We start from the raw sequence: 20,139 nt of genomic DNA on the forward strand, positions 1-20,139 counted from the left end.
GCAGAAAACGCTACAATATTTATAAAAAAACAACAAAGATAAAACCCAGTTACGTCTTATAGCTTCTTGAAGCCCCCCAGCCCCTTCCTATGCCAGCAACCCCTAAAAAACCAACGCAGCTTATTATTTTTAATTAATCAGTGCGTTTATCAGGACGCGACCAGCCGCCTGTTCAAGGAGCCGGCCAGCAGCACCCCCCGCAGCCGCAGGGGCTCCCCCGCTCCCTACCTGAGCCGCCGCCGCCCGCTCTGCCGCCGCGCCCCGCGGGGCACGCGCCACCTGCTGCCGGCGGGCGAGGCGGGGCCAATCAGGAGGGCGGGGAGAGCGGACGGGCAGCTCCCGCGGCCAATGGCAGGGCGTGAAGGGAGTAGGGGCGGGACCGCCGCGTCCCGCCTCACGCCTCGCCCGGCAGCGAGGGCGCCTGAGGGGAGCGGGGCCGCGTGCGGCGGGGCCGGGCTGGGCCTCAGGGGGCGGGGAGCGGCTGTGGCGGCGCCCTCGCGGCCCGGCGCGAAGCGGCTGAAGGCGGAGCGCCGCCGGGGGGCGCGGGCGAGCGGCCGGCTGGCGGCGGAGGCGGTTTGGGTGGAAGCGGGAGGCATGGCGGAGCAGGGCCTGGAGATGGCCTCCATGATCCCCGCGCTGCGGGAGCTCGGCAGGTAGGCCGCGGGGGACCCGGCCCCTGCCCGACTGGGGCCCTGGGGAATGGGGCGCGGGGCCCGGCCCGGCCCGGCCCGACCTGGCCTCTCGCCCCCGCCGCTGCCCCGTGTGGTACATCCCGCACCGGGTTTACTTTCTGTCCTGTGCCTCGCTCGGGATGGATGCGAACTGCGCTTAGTCAGAAGCGTGTGTTGTCTAAGTGTCGTCTGCTGCTGCCCGAAAGAAAGCAGCTTGCTGCTGCCTCGATTCTACCTCCTTTTATTTAAATTTTTTTTTTGTGGTCCTTGAATTTCTTTCATTCCCTTCAATTTTGCCACTTAAAAGGCCTCATAATCCCAGGAGCAGTACTAGTAGCATTCTGCAGGTGGCCAAACTGGAGGGGAGGGAGAGAAGCTTGTGGCAGCGCTGAAAGCTTGGAGCTTGGGTTCCTTGCTCCTTGAGGTAATGTCATAAAAAGCCCATCTCTTGTGCTGGGTAGGTAGAGCACATACAAAATAACACTTTGCATCACTTTTGCTCAGCTTGTAAGGAAGATGGATAGCTTAGAGCTAGACAGACACCTGAGTTTATCACAAGCATGCTAGGAATCCATCCCATATGGCCTCTGCTGAAGCCATCCACAGTGTGTGTGGCATGTTCCTGCCTTTGCCGCAATCTTCATTGTGTGATGTGAAATGAACCTACTTACCTCTGAGACTTCAGTGTGAATTACCATAGGGTCATTTGCTACACATGTTCTGACTGATCAAGACCTGCTGCTCTCCAGCTCTGTTGAAAGAAGCTGCGCTGGGACAAAGATTAAACCCATATAGGAGCATTTCATGACTGGGGCACGTATATGCTACATGCATACAGAGAAAGAGAAGTATTTGTCTCTAGAATTCTAATGGCAGCATAAAGACCGCAGCTTATTCTGTGGTAGTCAACTAGTTCACAAAGAGCTACAGTTGAATATTGAAAATTTGACCTTAAAAAAGTACCTGACATGGTAATCACCTCAGCAGTTGCTGTTGATACCTCTTACCCTGCATACTGGTAGCTAATAAGCTGAATAATTTTGTTAATTTCCAAAGTGAAAAGGGTACTCAATTTTATTTTTCTGCCTGAAACCTTTTGGGGCAGGAAAAAAAAAACTGTTTTGCTTTGTGGTGGTGGGTATAATAGGTCAGAAGTGTGTTTAATGTATATCAAATGTAGTCGCATAATAAAATTAAATAATTTTCAGCATTTCATACAACTTTGTGTGTATGAAAAATAAGGGGAGAGAAGGACATGTAATATGCTGGTTGCTAAATCGAGAAAACCATCTGCATTTATTTTTGAAGACATCTGAAAGAGAAAATTACCTGTTTCTGTGTTTAACTCCGTATTATTTAATGTTTTAAAATTGATAACATAATGTACTTTTAATTTTAGTGCTAGTCCAGAAGAATACAATACAGTTGTTCAGAAACCAAGACAAATACTCTGCCAGTTCATTGACAGAATTCTTACAGATGTAGATGTGGGTAAGTATTACATCCCTATCTTTCAAATTGATGAATTTTAAACGTGGTTTACAGTTTAAGGAATCTCCCTTCTCTCCAAGTTACATCTCACTTCAACAAATGTTAGTAGTTGAAGTATTTGCTTTTGAGATACAAAGTGACTTCAGACAAATGTATAATTGCCCCACCCAAAAAAAGACAGCCTGTTCTTAAGTATTGTTTTTAAATATATAAGTATTGTATTTTATCTTTATCATGTAACTTTTCTGGTTAACTGCTGTCTAAATCTGGGATAGTTTCCTTCTTGTGCTCTCTAAGTAACCTTGGGGAATTTGGATAAATGTGATGTGATTCAGATACTTGCTTAAAGGGAGCTGTATAGCAGCACTAGATATCTCTAATATTTTGTTAAACTTGATTCTGTAAGCTGAAGTTGAAACTTAAAAACTTTGATTTTTGCAGCTTTAGAATAATCATCGGCATTTTTTTCTACAGAGATCATAAATCTAGGAAAACATTATTACAAATTAAACTGTTAACTATTTGCTATTTTGCACTAATCCAAGAGCTGGATGTAGTACTAACTAAATGAATGGAAGTAGTTTTAATGAATAATACTTATTATGAGCAATTTATATTTTACTTCATACAGTTTGGTGTCATGTACAGGGTTTACAATAACCACAAAATGTTTTTCATGGACTAATATGGTACATTTCAGATTGATAACTGTACAGCTTTGATACAGTATCATAATATTTTATATAATAAATTTCTTCATCTCCTGTTTTAGGTGTGAACAAAATTCGTGAAATTGGTTTATTGCAATGCTAATTCAGAATTTTTTTTCTTTTTTTTTTTTTTTTAAAGTTGCATTGGAACTCATTAAGAAATCAGATTCACAGCCAAGTTCTGTGATGTTGCTAGATTTTATTCAACATATCATGAAATCTTCCCCCCTTATGTTTGTAAATGTGGGTGGAAATCAGGAGGAAACTGAATGCAGTTCCATTGGTGAGTTTGAAAGTGTTTGTATTCAGTTTTGGTATTTACAGGATTTAAATTTTCTGCTGATGTATTCATACAAAAGAAAATAGGGAAAAGAAAAATTGGTAAGTTTGCAATTACCTATGAATCTTATGATAGACTTTTATTAAGTGAATTGATTTGCATATGTCGTAATGGTAATTTATGAGAACTGAGCTTGACCTTATTCAGTACTTTTGCTTAGTAATTATGATACCGCCCAGCTAACGTTGGTAAGATATCCTATACAAATAGTTATTGCCTGAGGGGTTTTTTGAGGTGGAAAAAAATGTCTGGAACTACCCATTCTAAAATCAGTCTTCTCTTCCTGCCCACAATCCCTTCCTGGTTTTCAATAAGATCTCCTGATGAAATGTCCCTGAGAAAGCTTTCTGTTTACGAAGCTTACATGTTTTTCTCAATGAAATTTTTTATTCTTTTATTCTCTCTTTTTTTTTTTTTTTTTTTTCCGATGAATAATTTGCTCTCAAGGATGTGCTTTTTAGTAGGAGGCATTGTTTTTTGTCTTAATAGTTTTCTGAGTGCTGTTTCTTTTCATTGTCCTAGAATTTAGTAACTGGATCATAACGAGGCTTCTTCGAATTGCTGCAACTCCAAACTGCAACACATTGCACAAAAACATCTGTGATGTCATTTGCTCCTTACTTTTTCTGTTTAAAATGAGGGGTTGCTCCATCTTTGAAATACTGACAAAAGACTTGCTACAGCTTTTCCAAGATTTAATCTTCCTGCATGAAAGAGATGTACGAAAGCATCTCTGGGGAGATGTGCTGATATGGCCGGTGACTGTGAAGAGATTTTCAAGCAATATAAGTGACAGTGTGGGATATTTAAAATCGGCACCATTAGAGCTGATGGGTATGCCTAATGTAGACTGTTTGGAAGTTATCTTATTGTCTATCCTGACGCATATTGTTGCAGATGTTTTTTTTGTAAGACAAGATACTATTCTCTGGGGGATAGGTTGCTCCCTGTTGGAGTATGGTAGTCCAAAAGTTAAAGCTTTGTCAGTGAAGTTTTTAATAAAATTAATCCATTTGGGAGGACCTCCAGAACAGCTGGCCAGTGTTTTCTTCACAGTCTTTTTTGGAATTCTACAATCAGCACCTGAAATGGATATTGAAGAATCAGAACTTTTTGAAGAACCGCTCTTACTGTTGGTGAGGACACTATTACCTTTTGAAGCAGATTCTTACAAAAATATTGAACCTGTCTACTTGAACTTGCTACTAGAGAAGCTTTGTGCATTGTTTGAAGGAGATGTATTTAGGTGTCTTCATTCTGAAAAGCTGAAAGCTGCTTTTTGCCATATACTGCAATATTTTTTGGAGTTTGTTCCACCTGGCTATGAATCTGCCTTACAAGTGCGAAAAGCCCATATCAATACCATCTGCAGTATTTTTGTGAATGTGCTTGGAACTCAGGAAGAACAAGAGGTAGGTTGATTTTAGAAACTGTTCGTGTTAATAGATAATGTACATAACCTTATCTGTGCAAAGAAGAAAATCCAAGAAATATTGTTGTAGTTGGATAATTTGATTGGTATTCCTCCTTGTTACTCAGCTGTTTCATGTATTTTTATAGGTTAGAATTCTTTAATTTAACATAGCTGAACCCTATCTTTTTGAAATATATTAAGCTAGTGAGAGGCTATGCAGGCACAAGTATCTATTTACAACTGTATTATACAATGGGGCTAAGGCACAGAATAGGGTTAAACAAGGGTAGCTTAACAAGTAATTTCCCTTCATCATATGAGCTGCTTTTCCTTTCTAATTCTATGCGTTGTCATACTTTTTAGAGACAGGGAGACAGAAAGGTTTAATTTAAAATAATGAGATGTGGGTGTGCTGGGTGTTCTGTCTTAACCCATGCACCTACATGTATATTGTATCTCTTGTTTTTTAAACTCATGTCTATTTTGATGGCTTCAGTAGCCAGGTACTATGGCAAGAGCTGGGAAACAGCTGAACGAGCTGGGAAACAGCTGAATGAGCTGCATTGTCTCTGGTGGGAACTTCATTCATTGTGTAATTAAGGTTCTTGTACAGAAAGGTTTTTAAGACTTTGATGTTACCATAATGTCTCAAAATTTTGTGTTTGATGTCAGAAATAATAATATCATGTCTTTGGGAAGTAAGGCATAACACAAATCATGGTACTTCTCTTGTTTGTACATTTCAGTATCTGGTTAGTCCACTTTATGCAGCATTAAAAACACGGACAGAAGAAATATTGCAGGAACTTCATCAGAATCAGCTGGATACTTCTGATACTGATGGGTGGAGCAGCAGCAGTGATGAAGTTCCGGAGAAAAGACAACGGCTAAGCCTATCTACACAGCGTCCAAAGAAATCACCTACACCAGTAATGTATGACACTTACTCAGTAACCACTTAATACTAATTTAACTAGAGAATAATAAGAAATGCTTTTTTGGTTTGTTTGTTTGTTTTGAGGCAGTTTTTTTTGTAATAGTCACATTGGAAGATGTTTGGAAAAGGTCTCAATGATCTTTTGAAAGATCTGAATCTACAGATGACTTTTAAGTTAAACTTCAGTTAAAGAGACTGCATTTTTATTTTATTGTGTTTAATGTGAATTATTTTAATCTCTACACATTAAAAACAGAAACGCTGAGAGAATATACAAAGAGTGGTAGAATCTTGTACATAGCTGAGTACATAGCATAGTTGACCTGGACTTGCTCAAAACAAGTCAAGTTAAATCAGGTTATTCAGGGGTGGCCAAACCCAGTTACATTGGCCTCTTGTGTTTTGCTTTAGCTCTCTGATTATCTTGCACTTGTTTCAGCATATTGATCTCTTTCTTGTATTTGGGCACTCAAAACTGGCTCCAGCATGCAGTCTGTACTCCAGATGTGGGGATTGGCCTTTGCTCTTGATAACACAGCCCAATATGCAGTTGACCATCTTGGCAACAAGGACACAGTGGTCTCTCCTATTCAGCTTCCCACTGGTCCACTATGTCAGTTTCTACAAAGCTGCTTGCTGTCTCTTGCCATCTTCTCCCTTATGTGGTTAGAAATGGATTTAGGGAAGAATTTCCCAGGGACTGAAGTTAGGGTGGCAGGGCTATAGTTGGGAGTGACATTTGCCTTTTTATATAACATCAGGAAACACCCTGGTTGTCATAACATTCTAAGGATGGTAAACTAATACCTTTATAGCTTTTCAAATAAGTCTGATTTGCCTCATGTTTGAGTTTAGAATTAATATCTTGTTCTCCAAAAATGCTCATATAAGCTAAAGTTTCATTTGTTATTTTCTTAATCCTCCAGTCCTGTATCTAACATGGATTAGATCTATTTTTGCTGTTATGTTTTCTCTCTTCTGGTGGTGGTGTGGGCAGGTGGGAACCACTGAAACACACCCATATGTTTGAAAATAATATGGTCAAATTACAGACTTAACCCAGTAAACATGAACTTGAAGAGCACACTATGGAATGCCATCACAAAGAAAGCTGCATCCTTAATACTTATCCTCGAGAAAGAAATTGTGACAGCGGATATCCTTCAGATTGTAGAAGGAATTACTGTAATTCTCCGACTAGCTGCTTTGTGCATAGTTCACTGTTCTCCCCCAACAGATTCTACCAGGTAAAGGTACCAAGGTGAAAATGAGACCAATAGTTTATTGTAACTGTTATGATCTGTGTGGATTAGTTTAATACTTGCCCCATGTCTCAGGACAAGTATCAGATAAGTCCTGCATATTTTGAAGAGGTACAATTATATGTCACCTTTGCTTAAAAGCATTACAGTAGTAAATGTTTATAGTCTGTTACATTGATCGTATGATTTCTATTTTTAACAGTATAGATCATAAAGTAACTCATCCGTGTAACACTGACACATGCAAGAATACTCCAAGCTCCTCAGATTCTCTGGTGAATATACAGTTCATATGGATTTCCTCTGATTTTATCACAAGAGTAGTGAAAGTCTGTAGGAGCCTGTTAGAGGCTGCTACGCAAATTATTAACCTAGAACAAGTGGTTGACAGAATAGTGAAAATCTTTGATGCTTTGCTGTATGCACAAGGTGAGAAATCATTTAAAATCGTATGTTTTTTGTTGGTTTTGTAAACTAAGAACACATCTGACTAAATTGGTTTGTTGTACTGAAATTACACATCTTGTGTTAGAACTCTGTACAAAAATGGTTAAATTAAATAATAATAATAAAAAAACAATTTTTCTCTATTTAGGGAGCTTTCTTTTTATTCCTTTTGAATGTGATTTACAAGTCTTTGAAATGAATTTTCAACTAGTTTCCTTCTTAAAATGCACAGAGACAGCATGCATTACTACCTCTACTACTACCTCTGTTTCACTTAAAGACTTCATAGCTTCTAACTATTTTCATCAGAACTTGGCATGCTGGAAGTGTATCTAAACTACAAAGAACCTGTGTGGGTGGGTTGGTTGGTTTGGTTATTTTTTAAAGCAGCTAGTAATATGGGGGACAGAGTCTTCTAAGAATAATGTTTTGTGAGTTCAGCTTAGTAGCCATCCCAAAATCCACCTGAGTTTTCATACAAATCCAGAGATGGCAGAGTTGTATTCATTCCGCTCACACATTACCTGCTGCCACTTGATGAAACGTTTAGATTATTTTCATATAAGACTGTATTATATTCTATGTATAAAATGTAGGGTATCAACCCGTAATGATACCATTATTTCTTGACTGAAAAAAAAATCTGTACTAAATTAACATAACGTGCGTCTATACAGAGCTTACATAAAAACGTGTCATGTGTTGGATTTTTTTTTCTAGTAAAAATTCCACTGAGTGATCAGATTCTTGACAATCTATGTGGAATGCTGTCTTTGCCCTGGATTTGCAGCCATCCTGACGATTCTTTTAAAACATCTGCTTTTGGGATTGATCCTCTAGCTTTGAGTCAGAAAACTGCACAGAGTTTCTGTAAGTATATTGAAGTGTATAAAACCTATTATCTCTCAGGAAATTATTTTTCTTGTCCCTTTATGATTAATAACAATATTCAAATTTTAAGTCAAGTAATTACCTGCTTTATTTTTCTCTTTAGCACCCCAAACTCAGTCACACTGTGTGTTCCTCCTGTCTCTCTTCCCAAAAAACATATGTTTGGATTGGAGAAAATCCATTTATCATTGGGCACTACAAAGTCCTCATGAAGTAATTCGGGCTACTTGTGTTAAAGGATTCTCTCTTCTGCTTCATCCACGAGGCATGACATCCTGCACTGTGATTCCCAAAGCTCTTTTGTATGTATTAATGCATCTTCTCTTGCAAGAAGAAAACCACACATGTTAGAACTATATTATAAGCACTGAAACAAATATTTGTTTTTTATTTTCATTTCTATTTCATCCAGGTTTTTTATTTTTATTTCTATTTCATCCAGAATTTACTAGGCTTTGATTTTAGAAAGTATAAAATATATCAACAGAATGTGTGTAAATGAATGTAGACTAGAATTCACTTACTGTGTCTGTATACAAATTATTTTGCTAGTGTAGGACCCCATTTCTAAACAATAATTTTAAACTAAGGAGAGGTAAGGGGGTGTCTTTGTCACTAAAATATTTGTCCATATGTCTTTTAAAATCTTTATAGTTTCTCTTCCTTTTGTATATACTTCTTGCTCTTCTCTGTTCTGTTGTCTGTCGTCTTCACTTTCTCTGGAACATACCAGACTCACTATGCCCAGTGCAACTTCAACCATTTAAGAAAAGTTGGAAATTATTTGAAAAGTAAAAAAATAATCTAGTGAAGCAGATCCTTAAATTGTCCAAATAATACATCCAGTATAGTTAAAGAATTTAGACAATGTAGGAAGTAAATTTCTAGATAAGCGATCTATTAAAATGTTTTCATTTTTGTTTCTGTTTCAGAAATCAAATCAAAGATGAGTCTGAGCTAGTCAAGGTGGCTTGTGCTGCTATAGTTGGAAAATTATCTTGCTGTCTTTCTGGTACATTCAGTGTACAACCTCCTTCAGCAGACTCTAATATTAGGAACGTTACTTATGGTATCTTATGTAGCAACCTTACTGTGACTTCTGCTCATGACAAAACTCATTCTGTGCAAGCCTGTGTTTTCAAGCCATTTCTTACTCTTCTTGAGAACAAAGTATCCAGTTCAGTAAAACTAGGTATGTGAATTTATTTTTACTGTGCTTCTGTACAAAGTTATGTTCCACTCTTTCTGTACCTTTTTCCGTTCTTTTTTTTCTATTATTATTTTTTTGTAGCTAAGACAGTGCTTGAAATTTGGTATTTCAGTTGATACCAAAGCTAATGTTAGATATTGTTGTGACATTCTTTTTAAATTACCATGCTTAATTTTGTGGCTATGTCTAGGAATTGTGGCTATGTCTAGGAATGTAGTACTTGGTAAAAGTACTTTCAAATCTAGATTTGAAATAGCTCTTCTGGTTTTTTACTCATTTCTCAAGAGAGTAAATATTATGTGCTTTATGTCTGAATTGTAACACTTTTATTTTCTTCAATAGATTTAAAAAAATAATAATAATAATTAAAAGTATCTTTTCCTTTCCTCCTCCAACCCATCCATGCTCAGCATTTATAGAAAATATACCTCACCTTTGCAAACATCTGGATTTTAACAGTGATGAGTCAAGTGTGAAAATTCTCATTGGGTCTTTATTAAATCTAATGGAAGATCCAGACAAAGATGTACGAGTGGCTTTCAGTGACTGTATAAAGAACATATTAGAATCCTTAGACTCTGAAGAGGGATTCATAAAAGAGGTGAACTCATACTTATTTTTTGTTGCTTTTCTTTTACTGATGTCAGACCCTTCAAAATGATTCTTTTGTTTTCATGTGATCTAGCTCTTTGTTTCAAGAATGAAAGAAGCCTATACAAATGCCAAAATATCAAGAAATAATGAGCTTAAAGATACCTTGATTCTCACAACAGGAGATATTGGAAGGTATTTTTGATAATATCTTGAAATTGCAATGTACTGTCAGTTTGCAATGCACAATAAGTTTTTGTTCAAGTGTAAATGTAACTTTAAATGTACTTATTTCAAGCTCAGGCTTCATCCGGAGTCCTTTGTAGCTGTATTAATCTCTTGATTCATATGGAATATGCCCCTTTTTTTCCTGTCCTATTGTTGCAAGTACAGATAAGCTATTTATATACAATGATGAGTTGTTTTGCATTGTGATAATTGTATGTTAAGTAATTTTATTAGTGCAATGGTTAATTTTCTTTCTACTTTATTTTTTTTCTACTCGCTTTTCAAGGGCATCTAAAGGAGATCTGGTACCATTTGCCCTCTTGCATTTGTTGCACTGTTTGTTGTCCAAGTCAGCTTCTGTGGCTGGAGCAGCATACACAGAAATTCGATCCCTGGCAGCAGCTAAGTCCATAAAACTGCAAGCTTTTTTCAGTCAGTACAAGAAACCTATCTGTCAGGTAAAAAGAAAAGAGTTGATAACATACAAAGGCATATACTTAGGTTCTATTAATGTATTTTGAAAATGATATTAAAGGTAAAAATTTTCTACTTTACAAGGTGAAGTCTCAAAGGATAGGAAAGAAATTTTAAAAAAAAAAAAAAAAAAAAAAAAGCAAAAACACGTTCAGGAAGGAATGGGAAATATTTGACTTTGTCATGGTCTTCTCCCCTCAGCAGTATTGCTTTTCTGTTTTATTCCCTGGATGCCCTATATCTTCTTGCATTACTATGGTACCATTGACACAGGGGGCTAGGGTATAAAATTGGAATTGAAGCCAGCCTTTGTTACAGACATAATAGTGCCACGGTTGATTTCTTAATACATTTTACCCATTATCTAAAGTCAGAAGTTCTGGTTAAAATATGATTATTAAAATCAGACTTTTCTAGTTTTGAGTGTTCTTTTTGAATTATGTGCAGTATCCCAGCCCAAGACTGCAAAATTAAATGCAATTATTAATTTAGTTCTGTCACAAAGTAATAATACTGAATCTGTGTGCAATAAAGGGAAAAGAAAAGCAGGTGCATAGAGAGAGTGCAACTTTTTTGCTTAGGGAGCAAAAAAAGGGGAGAGTAACATTAAGTAGCTATTTCTTCATGTTTAGTTTCTTGTGGAATCCCTGCACTCCAGCCAGATGGCAGTATTGAGTGTGCCACGCCAGGGTAACGAGCTACAGCAACAAGAAGCTGCTCACCACAGAGAAATGGCTCTGGACATGTTATCTGAGATTGCCAGTGTATTTGACTTTCCAGATCTAAACCGCTTTCTCTCGGTAAGTTCATTAGTCCCTTTGAATGCATGTTTTGTCTGTGTGTGTGTACTCACGGATTTCTATTTTAGTCCGTTACTTTTTTGTGAAAGTCACAGATCTTAATTTTTTTCTCTAGTTGCTGTTGTTTGTTACGTTTGTAATAATTACAGAGGAACAGTTTTATCAAGGACCTACAGTGATGGCTTCAGTGCCAATTTGAATATGATAGATAATGAGCAATCCATCATGTAGAGTATTTATTGAGTATAATTACATTAATGACTTAGTGAATTGTTTGTAAGGCATGGTTTTGCCTGGTGTCTGCTTCAGTGTTACAGTTGAAGAAAGCCGTTGTTCTGTGGGTATATAACTCGATCTGATTAGATAACAGTGGGTAAATTTCCCATCTACTGACAAGCAAAATACGAGTACAACATCTATGAAGCTAATTAAGCTTCATAGGCTTGCCACTTTTTGTTTGAATATTTCAGTAATGGTTAGATGAAGCAGTTCCTCAAAAGCATTATTTTAACTACTTTTTTGACTAAATGTTTCCCCACTGCATTAAAGTTCTGTATTCATATCTATGCTCGTAGGTATGACCATAGATATATGTTGACCAATCCCTGGATTTGGTGGTTTTGGAGGGGGATTTTTCACTATTTTTTTTTTGTATGGTGTTTATGTTGTTGTTGTTGTTTTGCCCATTAAGCATTGTTCTTAATTTACCAGCGGACCCTTCAGGTTTTGCTTCCTGACCTTGCAGCCAAGGCCAGTCCTGCAGCCTCCACTCTTATTCGAACAATAGCAAAACAGCTGAATGTAAACCGAAGAGAGATTTTAATCAACAACTTCAAATACATCTTCTCTCATTTGGTCTGTTCCTGTTCCAAGGATGAACTTGAGCGGGCACTTCATTACCTCAAGGTAAACGGGCATTGGTGGCACTATTATGCATGCAGATTGAGAGCAACAGTGGAGGAATAGTGAGCTTTCTTCTTTCTGCTTTATTTAAATAAAGGTATTGCAAAGCATAGCTGGGGAAAATGCATATGTAGAAGTTCTGTTGTTGTTATTTATAATCTGTTTCATTGCTCTGAGTAGATGTTGTGAGGTATTTTGTGAACTTGAACTCCAGTGACTTGGTTTATCTGATATTGAGTGGGAACTTTCTCTTTCATTCCTATGGTAAATCAACCTAAAGTCTGATGCTTCCTATCTTTCAGTGTGTGAGTTTCATTGCAAAGAAAGTAATACTTGGTTTCTGATTGATTACAGAATGAAACTGAGATTGAGCTGGGCAGCTTGCTGAGACAGGACTACCAGGGACTGCATAATGAACTACTGCTTCGTATAGGAGAGCACTATCAACAAGTCTTCAACGGTTTGTCAATATTGGCTTCATTTGCATCTCATGATGATCCCTATCAGGGACCTAGAGAAATAACATCACCTGAACAAATGGTAAGGAGATCAAAATTTTCATGTTCAATATTTTTAATATATTTTTAATCTCCAGTCAGAGAATGAGGACAATTTGACATATTTTGAATATCACTTATAAATCCTATCTGAAATAAAAGTGGAGGAAAGACTGTTGTTTTATATCAAGTGTTCTTGTAATAAATAGATACATTCCAAATGTGCATTAATAAAACTAAAAACAATACAGCCTAATAGGGACATCTTTCACGAACACTGATATTACTTATGGAGCAGTGTATGTGTTTGGGATTCTTCCAATTTTTCTGTTAGAATTGCCATTTAGTATTTGCTATTTCATTACTTAAGTTTAGCAATGTATTAATAGTAAGATGACTTTTTTACTTTTTTCTCCACAGGCTGATTATCTGCAGCCTAAGTTGCTTGGTATCTTGGCTTTTTTTAACATGCAGTTATTAAGTTCCAGTGTTGGCATTGAGGATAAAAAAATGGTGCGTAAACTCAACTGTGAATATTAAAACAAAGATAAACAAGGACTATTTTTAAGTACTATTTGAATGCTCCAGACTTGCTTATGTGATTGTACAATTGTTGTTGAGGTCTCAAAGATACTTAGTTGACACATGATTCTTGCAAACTAGTGATCTCACTGTAGGTAGGACATGTGTAAGCTCATAAGTATGTGGGGTTTTTTTTTGTTTGTTTTTTTTTTTTTTTTTTTTACTGGTCATTTAATGTACATAATTCAGTCATGTGGTATGTGTCACATGTCACTTGACCAGTGATTATCGAGGGGGAATCTGAGTATATGTTTTACGTGCATGAAAGAAACAAAGTGGAGGGTGAGGGAATACGGGAGGAAACTAGTTATTGCAGGGAAGAAGGTTTTAAGGGCATTAGAGGGCAAAGCTGAAACTACTGCTACAAAAAGCTGAAAGAAAATAAGATGCACATCCAAGGGAAACTGGGCTTTATTGGTTTTGTTTCTCACAGAACAGCTCCTTTGAGCTTTATGGTACAGAGGCTTAGTGAAATTAGTGCTCACACCTTGACACAAGACAAAATCTGAAAGTTCTGCTGTGCTGAGGCAGCAAGCTTCTAACTGCAAGGTAGATCTTACGGCCACTTCACAGAGGTGGCACAATTTCTAAATGGAATTTTTCAGTCCTAGACCATATATAAACTATATGTTTATCTGTAGACTGTGTTTTCTCTGCTGGTATTCTCTTTTCTAGCTTTTTTGCTTCTGAGGTATTCATGTTGAGATGATATCATTTTCATAGCCCAGGGTCTTGATGTTTTCTGAACTTACTTTCATTTACATAGCATTTCTTCTGATATACCTGCCATTACTTCTATTCTGTCTTGTTTGTGTGTGTGAGTTTCCCCTTCCCTTACCTTTCCTCAAGCTGGGGTTTCTTGGTAGGTTACTGATATGCTGGACATTCTGCTACCTTGTCAGATACAATGTGGCCATGACTGAAATACCTCCTACTTTTTCTGCATCTTAGTATTTCTCTCCTGTCTTTCATCAGTCCCATTGACAGCTGAGCTATTAACTGCTCCTTTAAACTTACTGTCACTTCTGCTGTAAGATCTATGTCGATTCTGTCACTGTTTTCAAATGCAAGTTTGTTTTCTCTGTATTTTCTCAATGTGTACTTACCAGCTTCTACAGTTTTGGAAATAGTCAATCATCATACAACTGACTTCTGTAACCATAAACTCCTTTGGTGTCTACAGTTCTTCCCTTGTCAATCCGTCAACAGCCTAAACAACTACTTTTTCTTATTACAATCTAGTCATTCCAGATCCTCTTCTCTTTTCCTCAAATCCACAAACCTCTTATTGAAATATCAAACTAGGTTTGTTTTCACTGGAGAATGTTAAACAAATATATTTTTTTTGAGGGGGAGGGGGGGAGATAAACAGAAGGTACAACTTTATTACCTCATATGGCTTATATGGTATATGATTTTTTCAGCCAGGGTAGCCTGGTTGTGTTCAAAGAAGTGGCTTGTATATATTTCACTGAAAATCTAATATATCAATATGACTTTTTTGTTGTTGTTTTTTATATATAGGCCTTGAACAGTCTCATGTCTTTAATGAAGCTTATGGGTCCCAAACACATCAGTTCAGTAAGAGTGAAGATGATGACTACACTGAGAACAGCTCTAAGATACAAGGATGATTTTCCAGAACTGTGTTGCAGGTGAACTGATAATGTGCCCAAAAAGTGACAAACCTGCCATTTTTGTCCTTGAATATGTTGTTTTGTTCTGGATAATACTCTAAACCAAAGAACTCATATAATTTAGAATGCTTCTCGTGATTCAGATAAAATGCCTTTATACAGAGAAGAATCGTTGATTACTATTGTTTTCATGTATTTTCTTATTCAGAGCCTGGGATTGTTTTGTTCGAAGTCTGGATCATTCATACCTTGGCTCCCTGCTTAGTCATGTGATAGTAGCATTGCTGCCCCTTATACATATCCAGCCAAAGGAAACAACAGCAGTATTTTACTTTCTCATAGTTGAGAACAGGTACTGTACAAAATATTTTCACTTACTTGGATTAAATCCTGTAATAGAAATGGAGATAAAACTAAATGAAAATTGTCCAGTACTGAGATGAGAAAACTTACTGGTTTTATGCAAAATATTAATTTGTTCTATAAAATTTTTACTTCTTTAAATTGCAACAAGATTTTGAAATTTCACAAGTGATATCCTCATCTGAAAATGTATTCTGATGTTGACCTCATTGAAAATATATGATGATGCAGCCAAGTTACAACCTATTTAGGGGGCTTCGCCCCTGCATCAGTATTGAGCTTCAGATTGTGTGTTCTTTCTGTTGGAATGGGAAACTGTTTGCCTCTACAGGCCATGCAGATGGAATAACAGTAATTGCTAAAATTTATTCTAAGCTAGAGAGAAGTGCAGAGAGTTGGAAGTAGGGAGGAAATTAGGTCTTTAATCGTTGATTTCACTACCTAGAGTTATAGTTATGAAATGCACAGAATTTAGCACATCTTCTTTGCAACTGGTCACCTTACTTTTTTTTTTAAAGATACTTTTTTTAAAAATATATATACACTTTTTTTTTTTTTTAAGGTATCTTTTGTAACTTAGTATTCTCCAGGAGCAGCAATAGTTTATATTTTGGTTATTTATGTTGGATTTTCATCTTTCTTGCACTCTATAATACCATCAGTATTCAAAATAAAAGGAGACACTATGAATAACAAGGCTCTCATAGAAGCCCATTTAAAATAGAAGCAAAATTGAAATACCTTACTTCACTTTAGGAAGACGGAATTCTTTTTTTGGTTATGTGTATTCTTATAAGGAATTGGCTACAAATCAAAAGGGATTATTTTCACTCTTTGTCCTGTGTCCAAACCAAGGAGAACCAAATCTGCTAGAACTGAATGGCAACTCTCAAAGCATTGGGAAGAACTGGCTATTAGAGAGTAATATAAAGTATAGAGAAGAAATACCTTTATATTAGTTCAGTAAAAAGAGTAATAAATTGTTTAACACATGTATTTAAAAAATAAAATAAAAAATTTTTCTGCTTTTGTTATTACATTTTAGTGCTTTCACTGAATGGGTTTTTAAAATCTGTCTCATACAACTAATATTCAAAATGTCCTTTGCAATATTTTTATGACTATTAGGGATGCAGTACGAGACTATTTACATGAAATATATTTTCTGCCTGACCTTCCAGAACTGAAAGATATTCAAGTAGTCCTTCAGGAATATCGAAAGGTACAGCTTCATTTATTTATTTATTTATTTATTTATAATGCATCAAGTTAATTCATGATGAATGCGAAAATTGTTTATTAAAAGCTTTGTTAAGTATAAAGAGTATTCATCTGCCTCCACAACAAAGCAGAATTTGTGTATTGGAGGAATACTTTGAGACAGGTTCTCACTCTTCAGGAGTGAAATGGGATAACGTTTAACATGCTTGTTTTCTAGTACCTCTGAATTTCTAACTTTGCATCTTTTTGAGACTAAAGAGATTATAAGGTTAAAAGTCAACATTCTTAGCTATGGCAATGAATGTATTTCAAGATAAGTTACTTTTAATTGAATCCCTCATCTGTATTCTCTTCCAAGTTAACCTGGTTTGCCATATTTTTAGGAGTGCTTTATGGTCTATCCTTTCTACTTACCTTCTAAAGGCAAGCAAAATAGATGGGATGTAGCAATTATTTAGTGGGAATAAGAGATTTTTTTAATAAAAAAAAGTTTACAATTATTTTAGATACTGAGGTGCTTGAAGCAAAGAGTTTTCTTTGGATTTAGTCATTTTCTTCTGATCAAAAAAAAAAGTACAAATATAGCACCTTCTTGAGGAGAGCAAACAAAAGGAGAGGAAGACAGCAGTATGTGTATGGATATGGATATAGTTAAGTATGTATGTAGTATACATATAAGTATGTATATGGATATAGTTAAGAATGTATGTAGAGAAATTGATGTTTGTATGTCTTATTGCTTGTGTTCTTTGAGATGCTGCTTAACTGTGTTCCTGTTTTTATTATTATTTATTACATTTCTTATGTCCTGTTCAGGAATCTTCTAAAAGCACTGACTTGCAGACAACACTGCAGCTATCCATGAGAGCTATTCAGCATGAAAATGTGGATGTTCGTATCCATGCACTTACTAGCCTGAAAGAAACATTATATAGAAATCAGGTATTAAAAACCTCTTTGAGTACACTTAGAAATGAATCAAAGTAGCAGCCAGACCAACAAGCTTACTGTTACTGGGTGTTTGCGTGAACATGGGTGTTCTCCTGCATTTGTTAATCTAGATGTTTCTTAATATAATTGGTAGAAGGGATTCTTTTCTATAATGTCTCAATGTAACAGGACTTTCCAGTCCTCCTTCATGTGATGCTGATTTACCAAGGGTATTGGTATATATGTTTTGTTTTTGTTTGTGTTTTTTTAACTGTAAGGGAAGCTATATCTAGGAAATGCATTTCAACAGTCTTTTTTTTTTTCTTAAAAGCATAGAAAAGACAGACTCTTGATACAACAAGGAAAGAAAATGAAGTTAGTAGAGAGGTATTTAATAATGAAATAAAGTATTGGCTATAAGAGCATTACTAATCCCTCATTCTTACTTATTTAATCCTTCATATGATAACAAGTAATGCAGTGCAATTGGGCTATAGTTACAAAATGACAATATTTGAATGACAAATCTAAAGTCATGGGCAAATAAAGTATGAAGAGTGAGTTACAGACAAAAAAAATTGAGAAGACTTATTGTAAACATGGTTGTAGACTCATTATTATTTTTTTAACTTCCTAGGAAAAATTGATAAAGTATGTAACAGACAGTGAAACTGTGGAGCCAGTTATCTCTCAGTTGGTAACCGTACTTCTTATCGGCTGTCAGGATGCAAATTCTCAAGCCCGACTACTTTGTGGAGAATGTTTAGGTGAACTGGGAGCCATAGATCCTGGCAGGCTGGATTTTTCAACAAGTGAAACTCAAGGAAAGCATTTTACATTTGTGGTAAGAAGCGTTGCTGTAGTGTTTTCTCTAGCATTAAAGTTTTATGGGATTTTTATTTTTTTATGTGCTTGGGAGTAGGGAGCGTCTTAGCTTTAGACTGAAAATCTCTACATGCTTTGTCACTTAACTGGCTTATAGCCAGGCTCTAAAGTGACCATCTGAACATTAATTATACTTTGTTGTAATAAAATTGTGTTTGTGATTGAGGCTGGTGTGGAGGATCCAAATTTTGCCTATGGATTATTGATGGAACTGACTAGAGCATTCCTTGCTTATGCTGATAATGTTCGTGCTCAGGACTCTGCAGCATATGCTATTCAGGTAAGATACAATGTTAGATCTCTTTTATCTTCACAAATTACTTCCTATCACACTGAATACAGCATTATCAAATATAAATGTACATATTGCAGTACATGTTTGAAACATCATCCTGTACAGTTTTAAATTATAATGTAAAAGGTGATTCAGGATCACTTTTTTTTTTTTAAACTCCTTGTTGTTCACTCGTCCATTAGAATTCAGAGGAGTTGCCAAATAAAAGCATTTAAATAAAAGTATAAGTTTCTTTCTGTGTCATGTTATCAGAGAGATCTGATGTTTCAGAAGTAATTAACAGTCTATATGTAGTGATTCAAGGACTAATCATGAGATTGACATAGAAATTGTGCATGTTCCATAGGCAGAAATTGAAAACAGCAAGTATTCCTAAGAGGGCTTCTGCTTACCCTTTTAAGAAGCAGCTAGTCTACCCTTATTGTCAGGCTCTAGTCTTCTGTGCTGGTTTGCTCTATTTCTAGGCTGACTTTTTTGTGGTTTTGTATCTTTGTGAAAACTTCAGGATGACTTCATAGCTCTAAGAGAAAATTGATGACCCAATGTAGTCCATGGATTAAATCAGCTTCTACCCTAGAAAGAATCAGACTAGCTTCTAGTCCTTGTCTATTGGCAGACGTGCAGAATGGAGGATAATGTGGTCCAAACACCAGCCAGGAAATCTGGAGAATCTATAGTTAGTCAAAATCAGCCCATGGGTAGTAACAGGGATAATGATCTTGGATGAAATTTTTGCAGTTATAATTTTTGAATTAAATAACTTGTAATTTGTATTTTGTTCTCTGTGTACACCAATTTTCTTGTGATCGTGAAGTATTTTCAATGCTAACTTGTTTATATAAGCCATGCCTTTTCAGGAGTTACTGTCTATCTATGACTGTAGAGAGACAAACACTGACTGCCCAGGCTCCAGGCTTTGGAGGAGATTTCCTGAGCATGTGCAGGAAATCTTGGAACCTCATTTAAATACACGGTATATGACAATTTATTCAATTTCTTTTCATAACAGCTTTAAAAGCTTGCTTTTCTTTTTTTTTTTTTTTTTTTTTTTTTTTTTTTTTTTTTTTTTTTTAACCTTTAGGCTAGCAATAACATGATTTGGTATTATGGTTGTCACTCTTGTGTGAAGACTGTAAGGTGTACATACAAACAGCAAGGAAGCTTTCCCTATTCAAGCATTTACTTGAATAGGTAACTTTTTGTAAATCAAACAAGCAGAATTCTTAGTTCATACATTGCCCAGATATATGTGTTTTCCCTAGGACATTATCTTATACAACTTTCTGATGCTTTTATTTCTGTTTTTCCTTTCTCTGTACAAATTCTCACTAGTTTGTACTGACTTTGTACTCAAATCCAT

At 36.4% G+C, this 20,139-nt stretch overlaps 2 protein-coding genes across 2 annotated transcripts in view; one reads left to right on the forward strand and one right to left on the reverse strand.

Moving 5' to 3' along the window:
* Window positions 1–286, reverse strand: part of PLS1 (plastin 1) — a 40,678-nt gene extending 40,392 nt beyond the window's left edge. The window contains exon 1 of the mRNA XM_084530270.1: window positions 229–286. The gene's annotated coding sequence lies outside the window, so the exon portion shown is untranslated. The remainder of the gene's footprint in view (window positions 1–228) is intronic.
* A 226-nt stretch (window positions 287–512) lies between these two features.
* The window catches only part of ATR (ATR checkpoint kinase), a 40,610-nt gene continuing 20,983 nt past the window's right edge, over window positions 513–20,139 (forward strand). Inside the window, exons 1-24 of the mRNA XM_084528685.1 lie at window positions 513–653; window positions 2,071–2,162; window positions 3,012–3,155; window positions 3,735–4,624; window positions 5,373–5,560; window positions 6,616–6,810; window positions 7,028–7,254; window positions 7,993–8,142; window positions 8,267–8,465; window positions 9,096–9,355; window positions 9,784–9,974; window positions 10,059–10,159; window positions 10,479–10,650; window positions 11,299–11,466; window positions 12,178–12,372; window positions 12,724–12,909; window positions 13,287–13,379; window positions 14,973–15,103; window positions 15,294–15,437; window positions 16,577–16,670; window positions 17,486–17,611; window positions 18,237–18,443; window positions 18,651–18,764; window positions 19,637–19,752. Of these exons, the coding sequence (XP_084384811.1) occupies window positions 595–653; window positions 2,071–2,162; window positions 3,012–3,155; window positions 3,735–4,624; window positions 5,373–5,560; window positions 6,616–6,810; window positions 7,028–7,254; window positions 7,993–8,142; window positions 8,267–8,465; window positions 9,096–9,355; window positions 9,784–9,974; window positions 10,059–10,159; window positions 10,479–10,650; window positions 11,299–11,466; window positions 12,178–12,372; window positions 12,724–12,909; window positions 13,287–13,379; window positions 14,973–15,103; window positions 15,294–15,437; window positions 16,577–16,670; window positions 17,486–17,611; window positions 18,237–18,443; window positions 18,651–18,764; window positions 19,637–19,752 (4,442 nt within the window). The 5' untranslated portion in view covers window positions 513–594. The remainder of the gene's footprint in view (window positions 654–2,070; window positions 2,163–3,011; window positions 3,156–3,734; window positions 4,625–5,372; window positions 5,561–6,615; window positions 6,811–7,027; window positions 7,255–7,992; window positions 8,143–8,266; window positions 8,466–9,095; window positions 9,356–9,783; window positions 9,975–10,058; window positions 10,160–10,478; window positions 10,651–11,298; window positions 11,467–12,177; window positions 12,373–12,723; window positions 12,910–13,286; window positions 13,380–14,972; window positions 15,104–15,293; window positions 15,438–16,576; window positions 16,671–17,485; window positions 17,612–18,236; window positions 18,444–18,650; window positions 18,765–19,636; window positions 19,753–20,139) is intronic.

Source organism: Aythya ferina (assembly GCF_964211825.1).
Source record: "Aythya ferina genome assembly, chromosome: 9".
In the NCBI taxonomy this organism is placed as follows: Eukaryota; Metazoa; Chordata; class Aves; order Anseriformes; family Anatidae; genus Aythya; species Aythya ferina.